Source organism: Ischnura elegans, chromosome 6 (genome assembly GCF_921293095.1).
Source record: "Ischnura elegans chromosome 6, ioIscEleg1.1, whole genome shotgun sequence".
Lineage (NCBI taxonomy): Eukaryota > Metazoa > Arthropoda > Insecta > Odonata > Coenagrionidae > Ischnura > Ischnura elegans.
This window is the reverse complement of record NC_060251.1, coordinates 67,948,885-67,975,623: the sequence shown is the minus strand read 5'-3', so window position 1 is coordinate 67,975,623 and position 26,739 is coordinate 67,948,885. Positions and strand designations below refer to the sequence as shown.

Here is a 26,739-nt window from a genome sequence, read left to right as displayed (position 1 = left end):
TCTTTAGTGCTTGATTTCGAGACGTCATGTCACCTCTTTAGTGCTTGATTTCGAGACGTCATATGAACCGTGATCAACTTAACAATGGTAGTACGCTTGTAATACTCTTTGCAATAGATTCCCTTTTCATAATCTCCACACACAATACTTTTTTTTAGCACTTATCTGAATTTTAATCGGCAATCGCGTAGGTTTTAGCCAACAATTGGATACGAATAGCTATTCTCTCACAATCTAACGGAACCTAAAAACAGTAACCACATGCACACATAAATAGACAAGTGGCTAGGGTTGAATAAGTCTTGAGCATTTCTCCAGGCATTTGAATTGATAACATAATTCAGTAGTAACCAAACAATCGCTGGGATTGGAAGAATATTGGTTTTCCATTCAGGCTGCATTGACTTTAAAACAAGCAGTAGGTACCCCTCTCGCCCTCAGCTAATCTTTATGACACCTGCATTCTAATGTCCAAACTCGGAGCTTGAAAGAAGCCTTTATTTTCTGTCAAACAGCTCACTATATGCCTTGACTCTGATTGTAAGGGTAGATCTTTCTGCAACGAAAAAGACTGACAGCTCTTACTTGAATGGAAATGCTCCACAATCTCTCACACGCATATAAGCTTCCTAAAAATATATCCATGAAGAACCGAAGTTGAGGAGTCCTTTAACACCTGGGAATACAACGCGATGGTGGGTGGCTTAACATGGTGGAACTCCTTCGAAACCGGCCGTATCGAAACCGGTCGCAAATATATTTAATTTTGTGGAACAGCAAAGTCATTTTCTTACCCTTTGTGGGAATATAACAGTTGAAGGAGGAAATTCATTAGGGATTAATATCTGGAGCATGCCTCTTTATGGTAATGAGGCATGGTTGATGACAGAAGCTGATATCTCAGGGTTTGAAGCTTTCGAAATGAGGTGCTTTACTCTTCCTCCCCACCATTTATACCCAAGTTGGTATTTGGCCTCGCCATCTGTTTGGCCCCCATTCTACCTATCTACTATATCCTCCTCGCCTACTCCCGTTCTCCCCATATCAATCAACACTTCATCCTTCCATCTTTTCTTCGGTCTTCCTGGAAGTCGTCTTCCATCAGCGTTTTCTGCCCAGATTTGTTTTAATAGGACCTCCTGTTCTCTTCTCATGATGTGCCCTGCCCGTCGCAATCTCTAAAGTAATTCTCTCATTGGTCTCTCCAGTGGCGTAACAATGGGGTGGATAAGGGGATAGATCCACCCCCAAAGCCGCTGAGAAATAAAAAAATAGTACACTAATTTTATGGTATACTAATGTTTTCCTGTTGTGATAACTTCCCGCGGATTTTTTAAGGGCTAAAATGTTGTAAAATACCTGCAATTCCAAGCATGTAATTTTTTTAATTTTCGGATCCTCCGTTGCCGAAGGGGGGAAAGTCGTCCCCACACGCCCTTTTTCCCCGCCTAAAGCATATTCCTATTTCCGCCACAGGGTCTCTCCATAGAGAAAGAGTGGTTTTAGAGAAGAATCAGTAATATCAAATGGATAGATCGAGTACGTTAATGGGTATAATGCGGAAGTTCTTAGAAGAGTAGTGGTAATTGAGTCTTTTGAATAACTTCGTATGAGGACGGGACAATATTTGGCTCCTTCATGAGACAAGTTGGTCTGATCAACATTATGGTTGAAGGACAGTTGGAAGATATGAGTGGCGAAAGAATACTTCGGACGAGATGTAAAGAGCAGGTGGACGAGACGAGATATAAATAAGGATGTAAATCGGAGGGCTTGTGTACATTAAAATATTAGCTGACAGTGGAGAACTGTGTGAAAGCAATCTTCGGATTGCAAACTGATGATGATGATGATGGAACCAAATTTCAAGGAAATGCAATCTCCAGAAGATAGTATATCATGCTGTCCGTCTTTCAAAAATAATAAAATAAAAGACAATAGGTACGCTTGAGTAAAATATTATATCCTTGAAATAATTGAATTAATTCTTACCCTCCGTTGAAATATTAATTTCTAAAATTATTCTCGAGATTTTCAAAAATGGACGAGAAATACTGCGCTGTATAGTGCCTGGTCACCTTGCCCAGCTATACAAAGAGACAACACGTGTATATACTAAAGTGCTAAGTCATATCCTACCCCAGTTCGTGCCATTCCTTGATACGGCAGAACATAGGCAGATAAGAGAGTCACCTAAATATGTGTCATGCACGTTAGGATAAGTACTCGCTTATAAAACTCTAAACAACTATCACGGGCAGATAACTTGGAATTCGAAGTAAGAAGCAACAATATAAGTTTTCAAAGAAAAAAAGTTTTCGATTTAAACCCAATACACGTTCCAGTTGCACACGTTTGCCCTATAACCAAAACACGGATGTTTTAAACGCTAAACCCTAACACGTGCCGGAAACAGTTAGTTTTAGCGTCACCCGTAAAGTGACTGCAAGATGAAGAAGTCATATAAATACATGAATCTCTGTCGGCATATCCGTTCAGTCACGTACTTGAGCGGAGAGTAGTGAAACCGATTCCATCGTAACAAAGCAGCGACATTAATCAGCGAATGCTGGACATTACGGTAAGTGAAAATTTCTATTTATACAGTAGTTTATTTCGGCTCAGCTGAAAGTATAATTTGCAACATTCGCGTAGTACTCCTAACTACGAGGCGTGTTTTTAAAGTAAGTACCGTTTTGACATAAAAAAAACAAGTAAATTTTTTCAAAAAATAATTTATTCACTTGAAAGGCCATACTTTACTTTTCTACATAATTCCCATTACTATTGAGGCATTTATCGTATCATGGGACCAGCTTTTGTATGCCATCGTCAAAGAAGCTTGCCGCCCGATTAGACAACCACTGCTTCACATTCATCACCAAATCAGTGAAGTGTATGGTGAAAACATTATGAGTGATGGAATGGTACGGAAATGGGTTAGGGCCTTTAAAGATGGCCGCACAAACATTCATGACGAGGAACGAAGTGGGAGACCTTCAGTCATTACCGATGAGCTGATTCAAAAAGTGGACTGTGAAGTGAAAGAGAACAGACGATTCACCATTCCGTCCTTAGCTGAAAAGTGTCCCGCTGTCTCAAGAAGTGTTCTTTACGAAATTGTGTCTGAACGTTTAAATTATCGGAAATTGTGCTCACGCTGGGTGGCAAGAATGACGAAGTGAAAACGACCGTGAAGCAGTGATCGTCTAATCAGGCGGCAAGCTTCTTTGACGATGTCATACAAAAGCTGGTCCCAAGATACGATAAATGCCTCAATAGTAATGGGAATTATGTATAAAAGTAAAGTATGGCCTTTTAAGTGAATACATTTTTTTGGAAAAATTTATTTGTTGTTTTATTTTATGTCAAAACTGTACTTACTTTAAAAACACGCCTCGTATTTATGAACCATAGGTGTTACAGCCCTGAAATTGTTACTTCCAAAACGTTCGTTGTCTCTAAGTGGAGATTAGATACCATGAACATTTTTCCTAATGTTATACCGCTGAAAGTTTCCAAGACAATGCTAAAGAAAATTATGTCCTTGTTGCCGACAAAGGAGAACTAAATATGCCTCAAAATGAGAAAATAACGTATTTTAGTTATAATATAAGTTTATTTCCTAGCGCTTGATCATACAGTCATTGTATGGATAGAAATTTGATTGAGATGCATATTGGATAAAACAAATGTTCATGAAATTCACTCTTTTAAATTCGCGGCCAAGATGACAGCAGACTAGCGCCCAGGTATAACCACCCTAAGGTCGTGGGTTCGATATTCCCGCCTAGTTGAGATTTTCAAATTTTAGTGGATGGATGAGAGTTGGCTTATCTTGACTGTTTACAACACTATATAAAAGGCCCCGAAGTGGCTGTTTAGTTAGCATAAATTATAGGATATGTAGAGGTAAGTATAAAATCGTTTTGGGCTTAACTTGGTGGAAGTTCGATAAATCCATGATAAAGACGGAAAATGGTCAATTCCACATATTAATATAAAACGCGAGTACCGACCATGGTTTCAATATATTATGTCTTTTTATAAAGTCTTTGAAATGACATAAAATGTTGAGACCACGGTCGCGAATTGAGTTGTGAATTAAAGAGTGGAATTTAAAATTTGCAGTTTTTAATCATGGAAATAAAGACGTAAGTAATGCGTATGGTATACATTGATACGGAACTAATAGGTAACTTCAGACTTGGAAGCACTGCTTTCAGGATTTAACCGCATTATAAGTAACTTATTCTATCTTAAGTTTAACTTCAATTCATTTCCATTCACCTTCCAAGGATTACTACCCGGTGGGAACTGGAGAAATCTTGGAAAAGGCAAACTTGCAACAGCTGTGCAGCGATTTTTCTCATCCGATCAAGCAATGTGCAAGAGTTAACATGACGAATAGCCAGAAAAGACACCTATACATTTTGGATTTGAATTCCAATAACAGTTATGAAAGAATGGCTATGTAAGTACTACTAGTAGGTGTTCAACATAAATCTCGGCCAAGCCGAAAACGGCGACCTAAGCTTCCTTAGACGCGATGGTCATCATGAGAAAAGCCATTATTTATAGCTGTCCACTTCGCTTGAGATAAAAATAAGGCAAGACCCCAATCGGACCAGGTATGATGGCTAACCCATCATTGTAAATAATCAGGAAAGTTTAAACATATTTCCAGTAAAAATTTTAAACAATTTTCATTTCAACGTGTGAATAACAAAGATAAATATTAACATTAATACAGTGTGATTCGGGAGAAATCTATAATACTCAAGAAGGTAGACAATTTTAAGCATTTTTCGTCCGTAAACATGGGGTCGCAACCCCTTAGTTACTGAGCTATGGCAACGAAAACATTTCACTTAGTACCAAGAAAACAAATCAGTGGAATTCAACAAAGTCTTATTTTCATTCGTGATCAACTTCCATATAGTTGAGGCTGATACCATTGAACGAAAATATTTATTTTTGATGCACTTTGCAGTTACCATGAAAACGGTTATTTAGGGAATCCAGCCTTTAAGACATTTTATTTGAAACTCAGGATTTCTAGGAAAATTAAATAATTAATATTGGACGAAAATGTGCGATTTCAATTGTTTGGAACAATGCATCTCAATATGGGTGAGATTGCGCAATCGTATTGCTGATACTCGCTCAACGCTCTCGTTTAATTCAGCTCAAACGTTATTTGTTTTAGACAATTAAAGTCACGGATTTACTTCCAACCTTAATCATTCAATGTCCTTAAAAATCCAGAGTATTAAAATATCGAAAAGGCTGAATATACAAGAAAAACCGTTTTCACGATAACTACGAAATGCATCCAACAAAATGTTTGCATTGTCACAGCTCAGTAACTGCGGGGTTGCGACCCACATTTATGGACAAAAAAGCTTAAAATTGTCTCCCCTACCACCTCCTAGAGTATTGCAGATTCGCCGTGAAGTACTTTGTATATTAACTGGGCTTTGGCTTTCAGCTTGGGCCTTAAGAGTCATATTTTAAGGAATACATCACGTGCATAACACCCCAAATGGCAAAATGACTCTTACCCATCAATTCTGGTATCTGGTGAGAGTAAAATAAGCTAGAGTAAAAAAAAGAATCAATTATTTCCTCAATCATGTCCTCCTTTTTGCGTACAAGTTTTAGCGAACATGAACGAAACTAATGGGAATAAAATGACCGCTTCCCCAATTAATATACGAGGGTTGTATCAAACGTAAGGTTTCCATATTTTTTTACAATTAGGAAACTTTGTTAATTGATTTTAATTTTCCCATCGTTGAAAAGCTTACACTTTTGCCTATTTTTCAACGTATTCTCCATTTTTTTCGACACACTTTTGAAGACGGTTCTCCAGCTTTTGTATCCCTAAGTTGAAGTAGTCTCCCGCCAACCCGCTGATGAAGCGTGTGACCTCTGCTCGGACTTCATCGTCGCTCTTGAAGCGTTTGACACCTAAGTTTTTTACTTCGGGGGTGTAATGGAACACCCACGTTTCATCTCCCGTGACGATAAGAGTCCAGCAACTTCTCCTTGTTACCTCCCGCCTCACATTGTTGAAGACTTTTGCGAGCACAGTCAAGGCATTGCTCCTTGTGTCCGTCAGTCAGCATCCAGGGGATCCAGCGATCACAGGGTCTCAGCAAAATCCCTACAGCATTTGCGGACGTGCTGAACGGGCTTGCGCTCTTCACCATCAACCTCAGTCAGTTGCCGATGAATCTCCACTGACCGTAACTTCCTTGCGTGGAGAAAACGGATTACCGCTTGAACCTCACACTTGGCGGGAACGGGGATCAACCCTTCCATTGTTGACGGTAGCGAAGCCAATAATGAGCGACATAGTGATTCGCAGACGAGTGGACTCAAGAGCACGGGAAACCTAATTTCACTAACTCTTAGTTTACTTTGCGGTATTCCATGATAAGTTTTTCCTGAATATACAGTACACAGTTACTTATACCACTCATTTTTTTTATATCAGAGCGTGACCCTGGTTTCAATGAATTATCATCATCTTAAAAAAATAAGTGGTATAAGTAATTGTGTATATCCAGGAAAATTTCAGTAGGGGAACCACTGCGCACGGCACTTTTGTGGGATTTAGCCTAGCACCTTCCCTCAACATTGTAATTAATTGGGAACCTTACTTTTGGTACAACCCTCTTAGGACAGTTTCGATCTTCCTTAGTTATCATTTTGGTCCTATCGAAATCAAATTTATGCCTCGGAACACTCCTAATGTACTCCCGACCAGCAGTAAAATTGAATTGTTTATTCTTATCGAGGCTCTTCGGTGACATATTAAATTCTTGTGCCATTGTATTTCTGCGTCTTTCACCAATAAACGATCTCCCACAGCAGCATAGCGCTTTGTATATGCTTTCCCATAACTCCTGTGGGTACTCCACTCCCCCCCCCCCCCCAAATTTTATCGAATATTTTTTTTTAATTGGTGAAATAGTGTTTTGTACCCTTGTAAAGGAGCAAAGGGAGTGTATATGCAAGTGAATGGCTATGAGCCCCAAACGCGAGAGAAATTTGAGTTGTATGACAGAGTAAGAGCTGTATCTTATTCCTTATATAGTCTACAGTCTCTAGTCCTTACCTCTAGGTAAAATTGGTTTTGGTTTACAATACGATTTTTCTAAACTACCATAACTAATGCTAGTTCTTTATTAGATTTTTTTCTTTCCATCTGGTTTATTTTCTTTTTTTTTTGTAAACGGAAGCACGCCGACCAAAACGAAACCTACGTTTGAGTTTGATTCATAACTCATGTTTAATTTCCATCATTGCAGGTCAGAAATGCGTTCGTGGTTCTTCTTAGAATATGTGGATGAAGCAGTTACCATTCATCGAGCACGCTATGCAGTGGTTCCTCTAAATTGGACTGTGGAAGAGAATAATCAGACGCATTGTTACTATCCTCCTGAAAAGGCCAACTTTTGTCAGCTTATTCGGCATTACACAGAGAACTGCGTTGATCCTGACACTAAATGGCCGAAGCACCTGGTCACAAACATCCTTGGAGGTCCATTTGGTAAATAAATATCTTTCATCATAATGCATCCAAGGAATCTAGCACTTACCCTGCTGACCTTAGTACTATGCACCCCAGTGCTGACCACTATCAACACTTTTGTGCTATTTCTTAACAACCAACCTCCGCTGAGAGGAATAGGTTTTTGGTATCATTTTACAGGATGAATTTTGCTTTTGTATTTCTCATTTGTTTCTTCCGGGTACCACCTTTCTTCAAAAAAAAAGTGGCAAATTACGATTTATCAAAAGACGAATGGCGTAATATACTATTAAGCTCGTAGGAAAAATCGAAGGATTTTAAGTGGCGTAATACTACGCCCATAGCATGCAAAGTGTTAAACTTGATTTATCATCATCATGATGTCTTTTGTCTCAAATTAGCAGGTTTCAAACGCCATAGCCGAAATTCAGGGGGCCCCACCTTAAGCTTTATCAAATATTTTTAATTTTTTATTGGCTATATCGTTTTTTACCTTTTTAAAGTGTTACAGGGAGTTTATATTCAAATTCATGGTTAAAATCCCCCAAACGCGAGAGATTTTTGAGTTGATATGTATCGTAGAGCGTAGCACTCCCTAATTTTAAAAAAAGCACCTCTCTTCCATGGGGTATTCCATACCCCCAAGACCCAGATCATGACCCCCCCCCCCAAATTTTATGCTGAATTCGCCCCTGAGCCGTATCCAATGTGTCCCGTCCGGGGACTCTCTTTTTCTCCTTCTTTCTTCCCGAACACTGAATGGCTTATATGTAAAATTAAGTTTTTCCCACGTTTATTCGCAGCTTTTTATGCTTAGTAAATATAATTTCGTTCACTTTGCATTTTTCTGTTATTTTTAAATCATACCTATACGTCTCTATTGTTATAGTTTTTGTGCATTTGATTTCAAGAGTAATTTGACAATGCATTAAACTGTGAATATTTAATGTATGACGAGGGTTAGATGGAAGATGGGACTATCTAGTCCCAATCTCGCCCTATAAAGTCGAATTATTATGAGTAATCACTTGGGGTTGATGCTATTTACAACTCGACCGTAAATAATTCAACAGACGATGGAATTCACTTTGTGATCGGTTTTCCGAAACGGATTAATAACGTCAACAAGCGAGGCTCTAATGTTTTCTATCATTCTTTGTTCTTCCAAGCGTTCATATTTCACACCCATCCAATACATCACTCTATACACAATATTACGCAACTTTGCTTTCAAATGTAACAAACACATCGTAAAGCATAAATGAAAATAACATTGCCTTCAACAAATTACGTCAAACAAAATTTATGCCATAAAATGGGTTTTGAACTGGAAATTTTTCATGCATAATGAACTCGAAGTAAACGATTTTGAAATTCAAGGCTCTAACATAAATTCATGAATAATTGAAGCATGATATCAGGGACTAAAAATTCACGCATAATTCCTCTTTTCCCGGTCAACGGACACACCGTTTGATAAAATAATAAACACTTTAACTGTTTTGGACATAATTTGCAATCTTAAAAATGTAAAGTGCACAATGCCTCAGGTGTTCGGCGGCCATTATGCTACAAGCAAATATTCTACTCTCAAAATATTTATCTTCCTGCATTCGATGGAATAGAGAATCGATTTCAGGCTATCGATTATCGATTCCGATTCTGTGCCCGATGCCCCGTTCAGATTATCCATTGTCCCAGCGAATGTCCTAACGATCCTTGGCAGGACTAGTAGTGTGACTGCATGTCCAAACAATAGTTCACGTAGTTCCTGACGTTGCCACTTTAAGATGGCTTGGCGCTGCGAAACCGGAAGAGGAAGCGACAACAGAAGTACGAAAAGTTTGTGAAGCTCCAATTCATTCATGGATTTGTCCAAGCAAGGAAGAATACGTACGGAAGAAAAAATATACCTTGTATAAACGTTGAGCACGGTAGTATCTTAACCCTCCATACCTCAAAAGCTTTGCTAACTGCCAATTTTTCGATCACTTCATATTTCAGCACTGGAGGGCAGCAAAGATTTTAACCATCGTTGTGTGAATGCACGATATTGAAGTTGTTTCGGGTTTCCCACTGGATGAGGTTCTCCATCTTTGACAGAGATGGAGAACCTCATCCGGTGGGAAACCCAAAACAACTTCAACATCATCATACGCCGGGAAAATCTCAGATCTTTCTTGAATGAACGATAGTTCCAACGATCGCTGGAACAATCGTATTGTGAACAAGGCACGAGAATCGATGAATCGATAATCGATATTTGCAATCAATAATCGATATTTTGAATTGAGAATCGACATTTGGAACTGACTCATTTAATTTAGAAACCTTTTGCCTCGTTCACATTACGATTGTCTGAGCGATCGTCCTAACGATAGTTGGCCGAACTAGCCGTGTGAATCCATGTCCTGACAACACTTCACGTAGTTCCAAACGTTGCCACTTTACGATGGTTAGGCGCTGGGAGACCGGAAACGGAAGCGGCAAGAGAAAGACGAAAGCTCGTGAAGCTCAATTTTTTTCATGGATTTGTCCTAGGAAGAAAGAATGTGGGCGGAAGAAAAATTAATCGGTAAATACACGTTGAGCACAGTAATATCTTGTCCCTGCATACCTCAACAGCTTTGCTAACCGTCAATTTCCCGTTCACTTTCGATGTCAGCACTAGAGGGCAGCACAGGTTTTAACCATGGTCATGTGAATGCACGATAGTTCCGACAATCGCTGGAACAATCGTAATGTGAATGAGGCATTCCCGAAGTGGAACACTCATTGAGAGGGACTGAGAATGCCCACAACAGGCTAGGATATTTACTGAGATCTGAGTCCACTCTTCCCCTGGATGCGCCCATTGAAACAAGCTGCTTATTTCTTCATCAGAAAGACCAAGACGCTCGATATCACCACAAATCATTAATTCGATCTATTTCAGATAGTTATGAAGCAGCTGTGGAGTATGGAATGGAAGTGATCAGCGGTTCCCCGTACCTTGGAGGAGAATGCCAGCAGTCACAGCCCGTTAAAAAGAAAACCACGCATAAATCAAAGAGGACTTACCCACACCCTCCGCCATCATCAGCAAAAGGTAACTTTATAACAAGTCCAAAGACGCAAAATTACTGAGCCAATGAACTCATATGAGTGTTCAAACATTTTTCTTTGCGGTATCGACGCGCCTTGATTGCAAGGTCAAGTTTCCACGTATAACCACAAGCTACAAGGAAGGCAATCATGCTGATTAGTGTCCCCCTGACGGCTAATGAACATTTGCTTGACACATTTTTGGATTTGCAACTGGACAAAAAGTTATTTCGGGTGGTCAAGATAAATGGGACACCCTGCACATTATTACAGAATATTATTTTCCTGTCATTTCGTGTATGATCCGTTAATACAGCACCTACAGTGATAAATGAGGTGTCATTTTAAACGTTGTCTCTCCGAATTCTGACGAAAAATACAATCTCAAAATGCACTTTTTACCCATTAGTTGAACTTTAAAGTTTTGATTTTTCCATGTTGATAACTCACTGAGGTATATCGACTCCACACATCTTTTTATTTCGAAACTTCAAAAAAAAAAAAAGTTAAAAAACCCGTCAAATCACGTTACATTTTTATGACCGCGTGGTGTGCAAGTAGGAATCCTTTTTTACGCTGGATGTTCCCGATTTATCACCCCCTGTCAAACACCCTGGAGGTGGCTCGCAAGGTATTATGTACATAGGTAGATAGTGAAGGCCGTTTGGGTGCTCCACCGTGTAATCTCCTTCATGGCTGCCGACGTTTCGTAGTAAGAGTCGTACTCCATCCTTAGGGCTGAATGTCGTTCCTCGGAAAGTGTTCGTCTCATATATAGCCGAATCTCTATGGCCTCCTTCGTAATCCTTTCCCAATATTTCTTCTCTCGAGAGATGATCTTCACATCTTCCCAATGAATGGCATTACGTAGATACATAGAATGGCATTGGAAAAACATTTACATGAGTAGCTATCTTTAAAAAAATAAAGTTTATGCACCCTCAAAATATACTACGAACAAATTCCGAAATGGAAGTTGAAATGCAGCATAAACAACCGCTTTCAATGCGTTTGAGAATTTAAGAATGGCATTCAGGCTGTAAACTATGCTCTTGCTCTTTTCATCAGCTCCGCCGTCCAATGGACCGAATTCCCAGTATCCCTATGCCCCTCCGCCCAAAAGGCAGACACTTTTGCCAGCTGCTGGGAACGAGTTGCCAACGAAGTCAGAGCCAAGGGTGGAAAAGCCGATTCGAAAACGAGTAAACCAGCAACCAGCAATTCTAGGTAAGGTTACAATATATCCGAGTATTTTGCATTTATTTTGGAGAATTAATCACGTTTTTGAGTAATATTTCTCCATCTGATTCAATTTTAGGTCAATAAAACATTTATACTTTGTCTTTGTGTGATTTTTTTCGGGAAATGATATCAACTTTAGTCACATAAACCTGAATTCTGTTTAATCTTTCAGGCTTTTTCCTCACATTTTTACTAATACAACGTCGTTTACTTTTTAAAAATGTTGGTATAAATGAAAATTTGAATGAATATTGAATGTTGGTTCAAAGTTATCCATATTCCACGGCATAGTATTATTTGAAAAGCATAGACACCAATTGATAAGGGAGATACAACTAAGTTTTACGGCTTAAATAGAAAATAAAGCCAGGAATAAATAAAAACTTTTGCTCCTATAAGTGGTCATTAATACTGTGCACCATTATCAGCACTCACAAAACATAATATCTTTTACGAGTAATTAAAAGATAAATTTAACCTCCTGGGCTCGATGGTTCTGAGTATCACCCGATGTTGATAATAATAACCTCGCTCTACGATTTAAGTTTAAGCAGTAATCACATCAGTTTGCGATCAACATGATTGCCCGAGAGCAAGGTAAAACGTACATTTTCTAAAGCGGCCCCGAGACGGTCAATATTATTGTACAATATCTAAGTTTGTGCAATATAACTGGATCGTGTGTGGACAGTGTTGGAAGGTTGCGCAATATGTTGTGTGATTTTTAAAAATCGGCTGAGCCGTTCCACGACCTCAACTCCGAGTCTTCTGTATCTTCAGCTTTGCCGGATGTGGATTCAAATCCTATCGCATTTTTTTCGATTATTGTGTTAAGCAAAATGAACAATTTTTTACAAAGATAAAAAATGCAAATATAAAACGTAACTTATTGTATTGTGGTTCAATTTTTTTTTAAGTCTTCGCATTCAGAATTTCCGTAAAATTAGTAATTTATTTGTTAGTATTCATGCGAACGTTGTAGTAGGCATTTGGAAGGAGAATCTAAATTGTCTTCGAACTTCATGTGGATTGGGAGGCGTTTTCCGCGCTCTACCTGCATCTCAGATCGAAAAACCCGCGGACATCAGTCAAATAATGTCCTAAATCCTCTATCTTTGCCGTAGTTCCCTAACTTCGCTCAGTGAATATGCTTAGAATGTTCACCTTGATCATGTTCAGGGATGCCAACTCACAAAAAATATTGGGGGGCCCAAACCGGGGATCCATCCCCGAGAAATTTTATAAGTAGTGAATTTTAAGTTTTTTTAAGCATTTTAGAAGATTTATATGATAAAAATTAGAGCCCTGATAACTTGAATCTCGGTATCTAGCCACTCCGGGGAAAATCGACAAGCCTGACACATTTTTTCCTCACACCCATAACGAATTTCTGAGAACGCTAGGGCCCCCTCAGGCCCCATGGAGTCGGCGCCACTGATCATGTTCAAAGTTAGTGCACTTTCCTTGCACTTTCTGTGAACCTTCTAAGCACATTCAATCGGAATTAATGCAACTCTGCACGTACGATTAAGTACTTCAAACTTAAATCTGCACAAACTTTCCCCACTGGGTAGAAGGCACGTTTCTAAATATCTTAACAATCTCAAGCACAAAGTTTTCTTGGCGTGAATAGATTAAGCAATCGAATCCTATCGACACGACTACAACGTTGAAAAATAAATTCCAATTTGTGATGCCTAGGCTGGTATCTTGCTGTTTCTGAAGTCAACACTTTATTGTTTTCAATATTTTTTACGACAGTTATGAATGATTTATGTCATAGAAAGCCGTATTACTTAATAAGAAGCATATTTATGCGCGGTCCTTTCAACACAACACATTAAACGTGTCGAAATGGAAAAAAAACAGAGGGATTTCCACAATTTAATGCATTTGTTGAAAAAATAGTAATGGATTTATATTGGCTACAGGGTAATGATTGCAGTTATAAACGTATACCCTGTAAGATACATTTCCCAAACCGCAATCGATACCCAGCAACCTCCAGACCACACTGTCCGCATTAGCATAAGACATCCGTGCAATGTTTATGTTAATCCAATTAACATTGTATCTATCAAATATGCAAAGGACCCGCCAAACACGTTGTAGCGATTTACAACAGTGGACGTGCTGGTCCATATTACAATATCTCTTACGTATCTTCCAAGGATGTTGTATGTAGACATGTATTGTTTTTTTGCTGATTTGGTGCTATGTGGATATTCATTGTGTGAAATATTTGGTGAAAAATTTGGTGCTTTGAGGACATGTATTGTGAGTGTGAAAAATGGTATTTTGAGGGCTTTTAAAAAAAATTTTTCTACTTAGTATTTTGTTTTGTATTTTGGGTTATGTATATTATTGTGTCTTAATGCACTTCCTAAATCTATGTTACCACCCGACTTCATGGTCGACTTGTAACTAAATATTTTATTAATAATAATAAATAAAAAGTATCTGCCGAAGTGTGGGGTACTTGGGTAGGACAAGCCTATAAGGGCTTGTGCTACCCAGGAGGGCTAATACTAACTATTTGGTGAAATTTTTTGTCATAACTCGTTAACACATTTAATAAACTATGGAACGCAAAATATAAACCTTAATTTCTTACTTCATTGTTAGGCTTCGCTAAGTTATGACTCAAACAATTTTTCCCAGGGAAAACGTATTATCAACCACCACGGTTATATTCTACAATCAGTTCAGCTGAAAATAAAATTTTACGAGGGTAAACTAGCCATTTACCTGCACTTATACCGGTATTTTATTTTATTATAGGCCACGGAAATCTAGCAATTAAAGCATGTTTTCAAAGATATCCCCACAAGTAAAGTGGCTAACAGACACAGAGTTTATACATTAATTGAAGTACCCATCGCGAATGATGGGAAAAACCCGATGACAATTACCGGCTATATGCTAATGATTATGGTAGCATTTTTCACTTAATGTAATTCATTTTCAGAACAAAACTTAGCCACCTCAAAATACCAAGTCCAAAAATTGTCAAACCAAGATGGCGGAATAGGGTAGTTTCCTTCATCAAAGAAAACGAAAGGCATTGATTGCGATTCGTTACCCACCATTACTGTATTCATAATATACAAATTACTTCGGTTTAGAAATACCGGTTTAGACGAATGGCTATGGTCCATTTTTTTTCCTCATTTGAAAACGGCCAGATTGGCGCCCATGCGATTCCACTCCACGTGACATCACAGGGACCTAGTTTCTACACGAGAGGATAGGAGTCATACATCGTCTGAGGTTACCAATGCATGCATGAGGCACAGAGCTCAGGGAAACATGTCTTAATAATCACCTATTAAAACTGGCTAAGGTCGGAAAGTTTTCTTCGTTTGATAAGGTATTAATAAACCTTTTTTAAGCCAAGCGCTACCAGCCAGCAAGGTACTCAGCTACCCGCTAGCATCCTGCGTCCTATCAGCGCTCAGAGCCTCGATCAAGGCCACCTCACAAGGCGGGAGGGGGAACCAGAAATGCGTCGCACGGACTTTTTCCCATCATTCCTACTTACGCGTCGCGTTTTCGCGCGCTTGAAATTTTTCACTTTTCATTTAATCGCGAAAAATAGGTATCGTCATTTAAAAATCTAAAATCGTGAAATACGTACTCCAGGAGTAATAATCTCTCGATTTAGGCAATAAAAATAATAGGAAACCACCCTATTTGGCCACGCTAAAAACTCGGAAACAGCGCCTTCACATATTTACAACCTCCTTGATGACGACCGATTCGCCGTTCTCATAGTTTTTCGCGTGCAATTCTTCACTCTTTCGACCCTACAAACTCAAACTTTACGTTCAAACAATGTTTAATGGTTTATTGTTGAAGTCTAATTAACACTGAGTAAATTGATATACGACACGACCCTCTAGAGCTTCGGCAGAATTTCGTACAAGTGCTTAAAGTTTAGCGTTCTACCTTTTCTCCGCCGATAGTAGGTTATTTTTACTCTGAATTTCACCCTCGTCCAGTGGTGTAGCCAGGGGGGTCCGGACGCCCCCCGAAATATAAAAACGCAATTATTTTCCTTCATAAAAGAAAACAAAATATTGAAGAATCATGAATTTACATTCATGATTCTTCAATATATAATTCATAATCATGAAAAAAAATATATATATATTTTTTAACAAATAAAGTTTTTTCGATTTTGAAGAGTGAAAAAATTAGTTTAAACCCTCTACTTAGTACCCTATTTTTCAAAAATTTTCCCCCTGGTTTTGGACCCCCCCGCCCACTGTACAAAATTCCTGGCTATGCCACTACCCTTGTCCACACAGTTGCCTGGAAATGCACCACAGAAATTCTTAGAATTTCAAAACAGATCAAGCTAACTCGGCAGGTATTTAAGTTTTCATGCTTATATTTACGGCAATGATTCTTAACATTGATTACTTATTCATCAGCGGCCATGAATCCTATGATTGGTTTTTCGTGATTCTCCCCTCAGCTCTCGAATCAGCAAATCTTGTAACATGCTAACGATTCTTATGCTTTACTTCTTTATTCATCTTCTACAAGTATCTCATGCAGTGGCGCAACTATGAATAGGCTTTGGGGGGGCATGGGATAGCCCGGGGTGGCGACCCTCCCCGTGCAACGAGGGGTCTGGGAAATTTTTTGAAAAATGACATGCCTGGAAATATATTTACATCATTTTGGCACTTAAAATTTTACTTTAAGCAGATGCAGTTATTATGTGTCAAAACAAGACAATAGTTTTAAATAATTTTTATTATTCTTCTGAGGCTTTCGGGGGGGGGGGGGCTCTCCCCTAATTCCCCCATACTTGCGCCATTGATCTCATGTGTTTACGATAACTTTCATTTTGCCATCATGTCTTATGATGCGGACGGTTAGGTTGTCCCGTATTCTACCCAAGGTTTTCAAAAGACACCTCTTCTCTCCCACTCTTCTTACAAAGTAATATGATGTATTGAAAAGCCGAGGTAATGGTTTCAGTACCTTTGAATATGTGGATAGGAAATCGTACCTGCATTTCGAAACCCAAACAGCAATCATATCCTAACACCATCAAGACAACATTTTCGGCATTAACGCATGACATCCGCGCAATATACATGTTAATCCAATTAATTTGGATATATGTCAAGTATCCAAAAGAACCGCCAAATAACGTTGCAGCGATGTCCAACAGTGGTCATGTCGGTCCATATTACAACATCTTTTAGATATCTTCACAATATCTAATAAATGGAAAATGGGTGTGCATATTGTGGTTTTTGTTAATCCCCAGACATACATACAAAAACATTTCTGCTCTTCAATTCTATACAGAGCTTATGCTACCTATGGATACTATTTGGATTAACTGTTTTTTAAATATCACGAATAATACAACTTGGATATCTATGTAAAATTATTTTTACAACTTTTCGTGGGTGTTACAATTAGGATATCAACGTAATGTTGTCAAAATATGGATCACGTTATAAAAATATGTTTTGGATATATCAACCTTATTTAGATATCCTATGGATATCGTCTGCTCCTGAATATTGGTGATACATGAATCAGATTTATTTGATTTTCGATCCACAGATAAATTCTCCGAAACTAAGAATGTTATACTGAACGCCTTAAATAAGTTTGAGGAGCTGGAGTTTGAAGTTTGGGAGGAGAGATTTAATGCCACGTATGCTGTATACTTCGATGGAACTGATATCTTCCCAGTGAAGTCAATGGCCCATTTAGAAAAATTGGATAGCATAATGCAGAGCTATTCACCGTTTGCCGACAGCGCGGTAAGCATTTCCTCCAACATCATCATCATCATCACTGGTCAACAGTTCAAAGATTGGTTTGAAGCCGCTCTCCACTCAATTCTCCTATCAGCTAATCTTTTCAAACAGAAATATTTCTTCTCCATCACATCCTTCTTTACACCTTCCATTTATTTTGTTGGAGGCCTTTCTTTTCCGTTGCTATCTAATTGTCAAAGGGGACTGCATAGAGGAGGCCCTATTCCATTCCATAGAAGGAGAATTTCTGCCGCCACTTAGATCGCATATCATTCACCTTTCCAGAATGTCCACGGCGCGGTGATGAGTGCAATGCGATCCACATTTTTCCTATATATTGCATTAAAATATTTGTAACTACGAAGAATGATAATAATAACTTATTCACTCCTAAATTTTGATTTTACAGCTGATTAAGAAGATAACAAAGAGAAAGAGCTTTAGGTGCTATCCAAGGTCATAGGACCAGAATTGAGCCACCATCAAATAACAAAAAATGTATGCCAAAAAAAGAAAATAAAAATGCAGCAAATAATACATGAGTGTTTGTAAGAAATAACACCAAAGTAAATGCTCTATTATATCTTTTGAGAAAAGCCAGTCTTAGGCAAGTCTTAACATCTTATATGGTGATTTCATTTTTTTAATTTTTAGCGGGCAGTGAATGAAATAACTTTGGCCCCATGTAAAGAAAACGATGTTTTTACTATGTTAACCTTGGTCTTTTAGTTACTGCACATGATTCACCCCTTAAATCATATTTGTATTGATCACATCCACTCGGCCTATTGCCGGCATTTAAAAAATTTTAGGACTTCGAATGCATACAAATACCTTAAATGCAACAGTGGCAATAGCATTGAAAAGTAATGAATTGGATAGATCACATAATGTTGTGTTTAAATTTCGGTTAATACCGTTAATTATACCTTAATTCCCCGTGAAACTCGGATCACTTTGTCTTCAGCGAGAGTAGTGGCGACTTTTGTAAGCACGTTTAAATACGCAATGGGTGACAACACATTTAGAGGCCGATTTGAGGATCCTCTTTTGTGATATTCGTGCACATGTCCCTCGAAGATTGTCTTCATCAGACCATCATGTCTCAAGATGTGGCCTATAAGGTCGTCCCATCTTCTTATTAGGGTTTCCATGAGGCTTCTCTTCTCTCATACTCTTCTTAGGACTTTCTATTTACTAACAAGGTGGATCCATTTGATCCTCATCATGCTTCTGTAGCACCACATTTCGAATGCCTCTACTCTTGCTTTCTTCGCTGCTGTCATTGTCCATTCCTCACTCCCATATAGGAGCATAATCCAAATTTAGGTCATAACAAATTGTTTATATACTTCCATTTTTAAGTTTCCCGTTGTAAGTAAGCCTCGTTTCGTGGAATGTGCTCTTACCTTGTGCTATTCTGCTGATAATTTCTTTCTTACTTCTCTCATCGTCGCTAGTTATCCTGCTTCCCAAATAACAGAATTCGTCCACTTCTACGAGTTTTTGCGTCTCTATTTTAATGCTACCCTTGGCTTCTTCTCTTCTGTTCAAATTACGGCTCAAGATCATTCGGGTCATCCAAGAAATGATTGTCACTTAGGGTACCTGTTCTTCAGAAAAATTCCTCCGCAGATATTTTCACCTCAAAATTAATAATATGAGATGCATTTAAGTTCTAAGGCCTCCCATTTTTTTGGGGTACATACCCAAAAACTATTAAACAGGAGTATTATTTCTGGCTATAATCTCCCTGCGGACGTACACATTTTTCACAGTGCCGACGACATGATTCGATGGACGCGGCGATCGCTTCTTTAGGAGTCTGTTTTGACGACTGGAAAATCGCCTAGATATTTTGATTTGTTTTCACACAGTGTTCTGCCTTCATTAAGCTGTCACACACATGACCGCACTTTCCAAACATCCATAACTCTATCACCACATGTCTCCTTCAACTCTCGATGAATTACATATGGTGTGATGCAATGATAATTCAAAAAACGTATGGTTGCACGCTGTTCGTGTAAGGAATACGTCGTCATTTCAAACATCTTCGTAAACAGTTCTCATTATAGACGATGCCGAAAGAGTTCTATCTATCCTATCCCCAATGAAAAAATTGTATAAACCTGTTTCAAAATTTTATACAATTTATACGATTGCCATGGCAATTGTATAAATTGTATAAAATTTTGAAACAGGTTTATACAATTTTTTCATAGGGGATAGTTCAGCAATCTCTGTCACATGCTCACAAAGAAAAGCGCGCTCATTTTAAAATAACACTCTATATATTTTTCCAGTCTAGAGAAAAAATTGGAGGTATTAGAACATGAATACACCTTTTTTAAATAACTCACGAGACCGTTTCGCGTTAAACGTTTTTTGTGCGATTTATGCGCATTTCTCACAATTTTGTTAGATTAAAGCGCAGTGAATCACAAAATTCCTTATATCTCTAAACCCAACTGTCTTAGATCCATTATTTCTCCTTGATTTTATGGAAAATATTTTGCGTAAGGCTTTTCCATAAAATACATTGACATATTTCTCCCATATTGCTGATAATTTGTTTTATATCACGTACAAACGTTTCACGGAAGTCCACATCGAAATTAGCCTAAGTTTTAATCATATCTTAATCCTGTCACAGAGATTTTACCACTGCGATCATCATCTTTTTCATCATCATTACCATTGCATTACCATCTTTTTTAGATGTATGAATAGTTAGTCAACTTAGTATACTAAAAGTTACTGGCAATTTTCCACGAATACTTCAAACTCAATTCAATACCCGTTTCAACATATTTTTATAATCTTCAAAATGTGACAGTAAAAATACTTTTCTAGATTTTCCAAGCTTACTAATATGCTAGAATTCCACCACATTAAGCCTGAAACGAATCCCTATACTAGCCAGCTTACTTCATCTCATTTCTGGGTAAATTTAAATTCCTTAATATAATTATTGCTCTAATGGAGAGTGATTAAAAAAACATTCAGAGACCATATGGATACATTCATTTGTTGTTGAAGTTTTGAAGTTTTTCCCAAATGAAATGATAGTGAGATTTTCATTTTAATTTCAGGTAATGTTGCTGAGCAAAAAAGGCGGCCGAAATGCTAAAAGGTTCACCCGAAACATGCTTCAATACGCAATTTCTGAAAATTTTGCGTCGATGTTCAGTCTCACTGGACTACCGGGAAATAAGTCACCCTTCCAGAAAACCGTTTTACATGCATTACTTAGCAGTAAGTATGCCTACAGTTTATGAGCGAATCTACGATTCGAAGTATAAGAAGTATGAAAGTGAACATATTCCATGATCCCATAGCAAAAATGAATTTTAACAAAAGCATATTTTCTTCCGATTGATGTAGTACGTATATTATCGATAAAAAGCAAAATCCTAGGGATTTTTTCTAAGCGTAAAATTTTTTACCTTTTCCTGAATTTTTACTTTGAGTTCACTAACAATGGCTAGTTAATTTTTATCACATTAGGTAAATATAGATATTAGTGCATTCACTAATAAAGGTGTAGATTTTTTTAACCCCTCCAAATAAACCTCAAATTCAAACATTGACCAACGTTAAACGCGCGTTATTAACTCTAACAAATTTAAAAATTTTAACGATTAAGGCTCTTTTAGCGATAATCTTAAGTTTCATAGATCTCCCACAGTTAGAACAATTGATATTGTATTTTATGAAACAATACTTTCTAAGCAACGGTTGCCCACACCATGAGACCCTCGCCCAGAAAACTTTTAATCCTTCTCTGCATTGTGTATCATAAATGACACACTGCACTCATTGCTGGTTTTTTTCTGAAGGGAACAAATCTTCCTCTCTAACACATGGTGTATCACATGATTTACGTATAATACAACCCGTCCTTATACTAAGTGGTTCTCGAAGCAGTCAGTAGGTATGAAAGGTGATCAGCTTTTAATCATGTGGGTAAACTGAGTGAAGAATTCTCGGAATCGCCACCGGGTCAGGAACTGCATAACTGCTCACGTGTCCATGCCCGATTCGACCATCGAAACGTCGGCAGTTATGTAGTTCCTGACCCGGTGGCGATACCGAGAACTCTTCACTCAGTCTATTCGCCGGGAAAGCACGACAGCACTCATCATCAGGGCTAATGGGCATTAGCCCTGATGATGAGCGTCGAGAAGGAGCTTAAAACATTGGCCGTTGTGAAAGAATTAAACCGGAGGGATTCCCGAGAACAGTTTACCTACAAAATTCGTCGGGAAAGCATCAAATCATATTTTAGCTTCTAATTATGTTGAAGGAAGTCAGCTCCCCGCGTGAAAAACGAGTAAGAGGATTAACCCGAGTGTATGTAATTGGTAAAGGTATGGTCGCCATTGAGAAGTTTTCACTGAGTACGTGAAAAGGAAGCCTTTTGTGGAACATTGCCATAATTGTGATACATATCCTTTTAAAGCAAAAGTTGTCCATAACCATAACGTATGATATGTGATACATACTAAAATGTTTCCTTAATAATTGAAATATAACAAAAAAATATATTAAAATGTAGTAATTGAAGCGTTTCTGGGTATATTTCATAAAGAAAACATTTTTGCACGTTAAATTCAAGCAGTTAAAGGTTCAGAAAAACGGTTCAAAATGGTGAGGCTTTCTGTGTGATATTTTATTCATACTCGCACCATTCTAAAAGTAATATTTATCCAATTATGTAAAATCGAGAAGCAGCCACCACAATTGAGATGTGATATGCAACGACCGAATGCACGGAACAATTCAACTGAGAGCTACAAATGAATAATAAAAACAATATAAGACCACCTCGACAGCAGATTCGTTCGTTCTTAAGGCCGTATCACACTAGCGACTGCGGCCGGCGCTGCGGCCGCGACCGCGACTGCGACTGGCCCGTCGACCAATCAGAGCGAGGCAGTCGACGCTGCGACTGCGACTCCGAAGAATAGCCGATCGGCTATTCTTCTGAGTCGCAGTCGCAGTCGCAGCCAATCAGAGAGCTCCATTTCAATCTCTCGCGCTTGCGGCAGACGTGTTTGTTTGTTTGTTTGTTTTGGTTACCGTAGCGAGGGAAGTTCAAGAAGGTTATAAGATAACGCTGAGATAATTTCGGATTTTTAAAGTGAAGATGGAAGCCCAGTATATTGGATATTGCACCCGAGTACACAGGTGAATGAAAATGAAGTATGTTTTAACATATTTTAGGAACAATTTTAACAATTGCTGCTCTCTATCCATTCTTTGGGCTTTCGTAAACAAACATGCCACAAGCAGAAACGTTCATACGTGCGCATGCGCGATCGTGGCGTCGGCCGCAATGTGTGATGGGGTGCAGTCGCAGCCGCAGCCGAAATCGCGGTCGCAGCGGCGGCCGCAGTCGCTAGTGTGATACGGCCTTTAGTAGTTCGAATCATCACCATGGCGAATGCGTGACTATGCACTACGCTGTAGTGTTGCTAATCTGAAAGAAAACTTTACGACTGCGTGCTAAGCAACCGCACCCGCTACCCTCCCGATCTACAAACTGTCCGACTCAAGTTCTGTGAACAGTTTGATGTTTTGTTTTTGTGTCATCCGGCCGCCTAATATTAGTCACAAAATTTTCCACATTAAAATATTTTTATAAAAAAATATACCGACATGCCTGGTTTGGAATCACCCCATGCCACACACCTTGACGGTAGCTTGCTCAGTACCTCGCAGATGTAGGTGTAGAATTGTAACCTCTAATTCCAGTGCAAACTTCGCCTACCTTCGCGATGGATGACTCTATCGAGTGACGCAGGAAACTATATTTCATGTCGGATATCGAGCATAACTTGCACGATGGCACCTCATTGATATAAAAATATATTTTGCGCTGAAATCAATTGTTTCACCTACATGATTTTAACGCAACAGTCTCCTTGTCGCTGTTATATGTTTATGTTTTCATCTCATTCCCAGGTGCTTTGAAAACTCACTACCAGTATAAATTCACCCGCGAAATCAATTTCTCAACATGGATCTCAGAGTGGCTGGGGGAAGTTGACTCTCGTGTTCAAGGAGCCTCCTCGATGGGAAAGACAGAAGTTGTTACTGAGGATTGAATTAATAATAAATGGCCGAACCAAACAATATAAGCATTTAATTCATTTTCTAACTAAGTTTATCGTCGAATGTCAGCTAGTAAAATGTCCACAGATAAATTTTGTGTTGTATCTCATGATGACGGAGACTGAAGGCCTGTTTACACGATACATTAAAACGTACGAGATAAAGTCTAAAATTAAATTTCCAACCCCCCTGAGACAATTTGAAACGGCTGGCCAACAATGGGTATTAACCGTCCTTTTGGCTAGCTCAATGTAAAAATCCAGCGTGGACCAAACACGGCAGTGTGTCATAGGGCCTGTTTACATGGTACATTAACTCGTACTAAATGTTTGAACGCGTGAATGAACGCCAAAATGCACCGTGTAGCCACCCAACTCTCGTGAGCGCATGGACGGAAAATAGAACCTATTCTAATTTGGTTCATGCATTCGTGCATGTTCCGTTCCGGTTCACAGAAATTATTCACGGAAACAGATATTAACTCGTACGTGTTAATCTATAGTGTTAACAGGCATTTAGCTCTAATGACGATGAGGGAGTTTCTCATCGTAACGTTGCCCTTAAACAGCTTCACACGGTGCGAAACCCGAGACGATTTCATCGACGTGTTAATGCCTGTTTGCGGGAACGATTATTATGGACCGTAACGGAACAAGTACGAATTCGTGAACCAAATTATTCTAAAGGCCCGGCTACACGATACATTAACATGTACGGGTTAATGTCTAAATGTATGAACGCGAGTGTGAACGCCAAAATGCACTGTGTAACCACCCAACTTGTGCGAATGCATGCACAGAAAATAGAACAGGTTCTAATTTGGTTCATGCATTCGTATACGTTCCGTTCCGGTCCACAAAAATCATTCATGCAAACAGGCATTAACTCGTACGTGTTAATGTACCGTGTAAATAGGCTTCAAATTTCTATTTTCTGTACATGCATTCGCACAAATTGGGTGTTTACACGGTGTTCATTCACATTTTAGCGTTCATTAACTAAGACATGATCTCGTACGGGTTAAATGTACCATGAGGACAGGCCTTAACCCATTATAACCTTCTAAGCAACATCAAAAAGGTATATAATTTCTCGAAATTCAATTTCTCCCACCAGCAGCTCTGGGTTAGTAAGGTAAAGGGCCTGGATACACGCTACATTAACACGTACGATTTAATTTGTGAATACGTGAACGATTTTGGTGGACCCCAACGGAACATGTACGAATGCATGAACCGAATTAAAACAGCTTCTATTATCCGATCATTCGTTCGAACAAGTTGCGTGGTTACACGGCGTAATTTTTCTGTTCATTAACGCGTTCATACCTTTAGACAACAACTCGTACGGGTTAATGGACCGTGTAAACAGGTCTTAAGACAAGGAAAAACAAATAAAAGATAGACTTAAGGTGAAGGATTATAATAACTACATTAATACCTATAACACGAAGTCCTCTGTGGGTCAAATATAACAATGAGAGCACGGCGGTCTGGCCAGGTCGGCAAACGCCGAGGGCCCCGAGCTTAGGGGACCCCACGACGCGACGCTCGCGTCTATCCTGAAGCGCATATGAAAGGTGTGATAAAAAATATTCGGATTACTTGATCCAAACTTCTTTTTGTTATTATGAAATTCTGTAAGAGGCCTGATTCTAGCTTGTCTCGTTCTAAAGCGCCAACCTAAGCATCCCTCGCTCTCTCCGTTTTTTCCTCTACTTGCACCTGAACATTCTTTCGGTTTCCGGTCGCTCCTTTCCCACCCATAACTACTGCAACATCAGCGACCTACGAGCCTCACGCCACGGCAATGACAGCGAATGAAAGAGGTGAGTGCCGATCACAAGGGGACGCCTAAGGTGGACTTCGGAGAGCAAGCGGCTTCGCAGCGGGCAGTTGACCGCGAGATGTAGAGTGTGTAGCAATTTATCGGGATAATAAAAAGTATGGTCTTAAAAGCTCCTAATCTGTAAATTCTGTCCCTATATTTCCTCTGGCGGACCAGTCGCGGTCGTAATTCTTTCTATTCTACCTTTTCATCATTTTTTTTACTCTAAACATACTCAGTGTAAAAGGATCATATAAAAAATAAAGGTGCCAGAAGAATAAAGAGGTCCTGATGTTTTTTTTTAAGGATTATTCGAAACGATTATTTTAGACGTTCTTTTCGGATTACAGTTTAGTATCAAGTCACTAATTCACTAAATAGATAATAGAGCCATAATGTATTATTAAATTTTTATAAGCTACAAAAAATTCTGACTTTCGACAGCATTTTTTCCTACGAAATTGTTAATTTTATTAAATTTTATCCGGTTTTGAAGTGCCAAAATAGTGTCACTATCCATTTCCGGACATACCATTTCTGAAATTTTTTTGGGGAAGAAAGGAGGGCCGTAAAGGAAGGCCCCTCGATGTCAAATTATTTCTTCCTTGCAATAATTTATTTCGAGTGATTTTTTACCACAGTGGCCGATCAAACGTGGTGGAAGAATAGATTTAAAAATTACCATAAAAAATTTTCAAATAATAATTGGGCACTTCGTTAAAGACGTTAACACATCCGCGTTGTACTTAAACTATAATGATTATGTATGGTAAAATTAAAATTATTTATCTCGTACTATTCTATTCAGAAATAAGGGCATTCAAAAATATTTCATTTTTAGAAATATTTAAATAGTAAATAATGAAGTTGCTCAAATTGTAAAATTAAAAAAAAAAATGTTGACGCCAGAATTTAAATTTAATACATGATTTTTATTTATCATGAAGTTCTAATGCTCTGAGAATTTACTATATATATATACCCGAAGAATAATTTCCAAGTTACTTTATAAATTATTCATGTTTTCTAAGTTGACTATACAAGTTTATACATGTTTCGAAGTCGCTAACAACCTGCTGAGCACCAATTGATTATTGCAATCGTTTCCTGATTGTCTTAATGACTTCATCA

At 38.5% G+C, this 26,739-nt stretch overlaps 1 protein-coding gene across 3 annotated transcripts; it reads left to right on the top strand.

The window, feature by feature from the left end:
• The first annotated feature begins 1,494 nt into the window (after window positions 1–1,494).
• LOC124160944 lies at window positions 1,495–23,802 on the top strand. Of its 3 annotated transcripts, XM_046537080.1 has the most exons (8): window positions 1,508–2,581; window positions 4,299–4,474; window positions 7,320–7,561; window positions 10,479–10,631; window positions 11,696–11,854; window positions 17,462–17,664; window positions 20,757–20,919; window positions 23,632–23,802. In XM_046537080.1, exons 1-8 carry the CDS (start codon window positions 2,567–2,569, stop codon window positions 23,772–23,774), a joined length of 1,254 nt encoding a protein of 417 aa, XP_046393036.1. In that variant the 5' UTR covers window positions 1,508–2,566; the 3' UTR covers window positions 23,775–23,802. The 3 variants fall into 3 exon arrangements, with proteins under 3 accessions (XP_046393038.1, XP_046393036.1, XP_046393037.1); XM_046537081.1 differs by lacking the exon at window positions 4,299–4,474 and having other exon boundaries at window positions 1,513–2,581; XM_046537082.1 differs by lacking the exons at window positions 17,462–17,664; window positions 20,757–20,919 and having other exon boundaries at window positions 1,495–2,581.
• The last annotated feature ends 2,937 nt before the right edge of the window (window positions 23,803–26,739 follow it).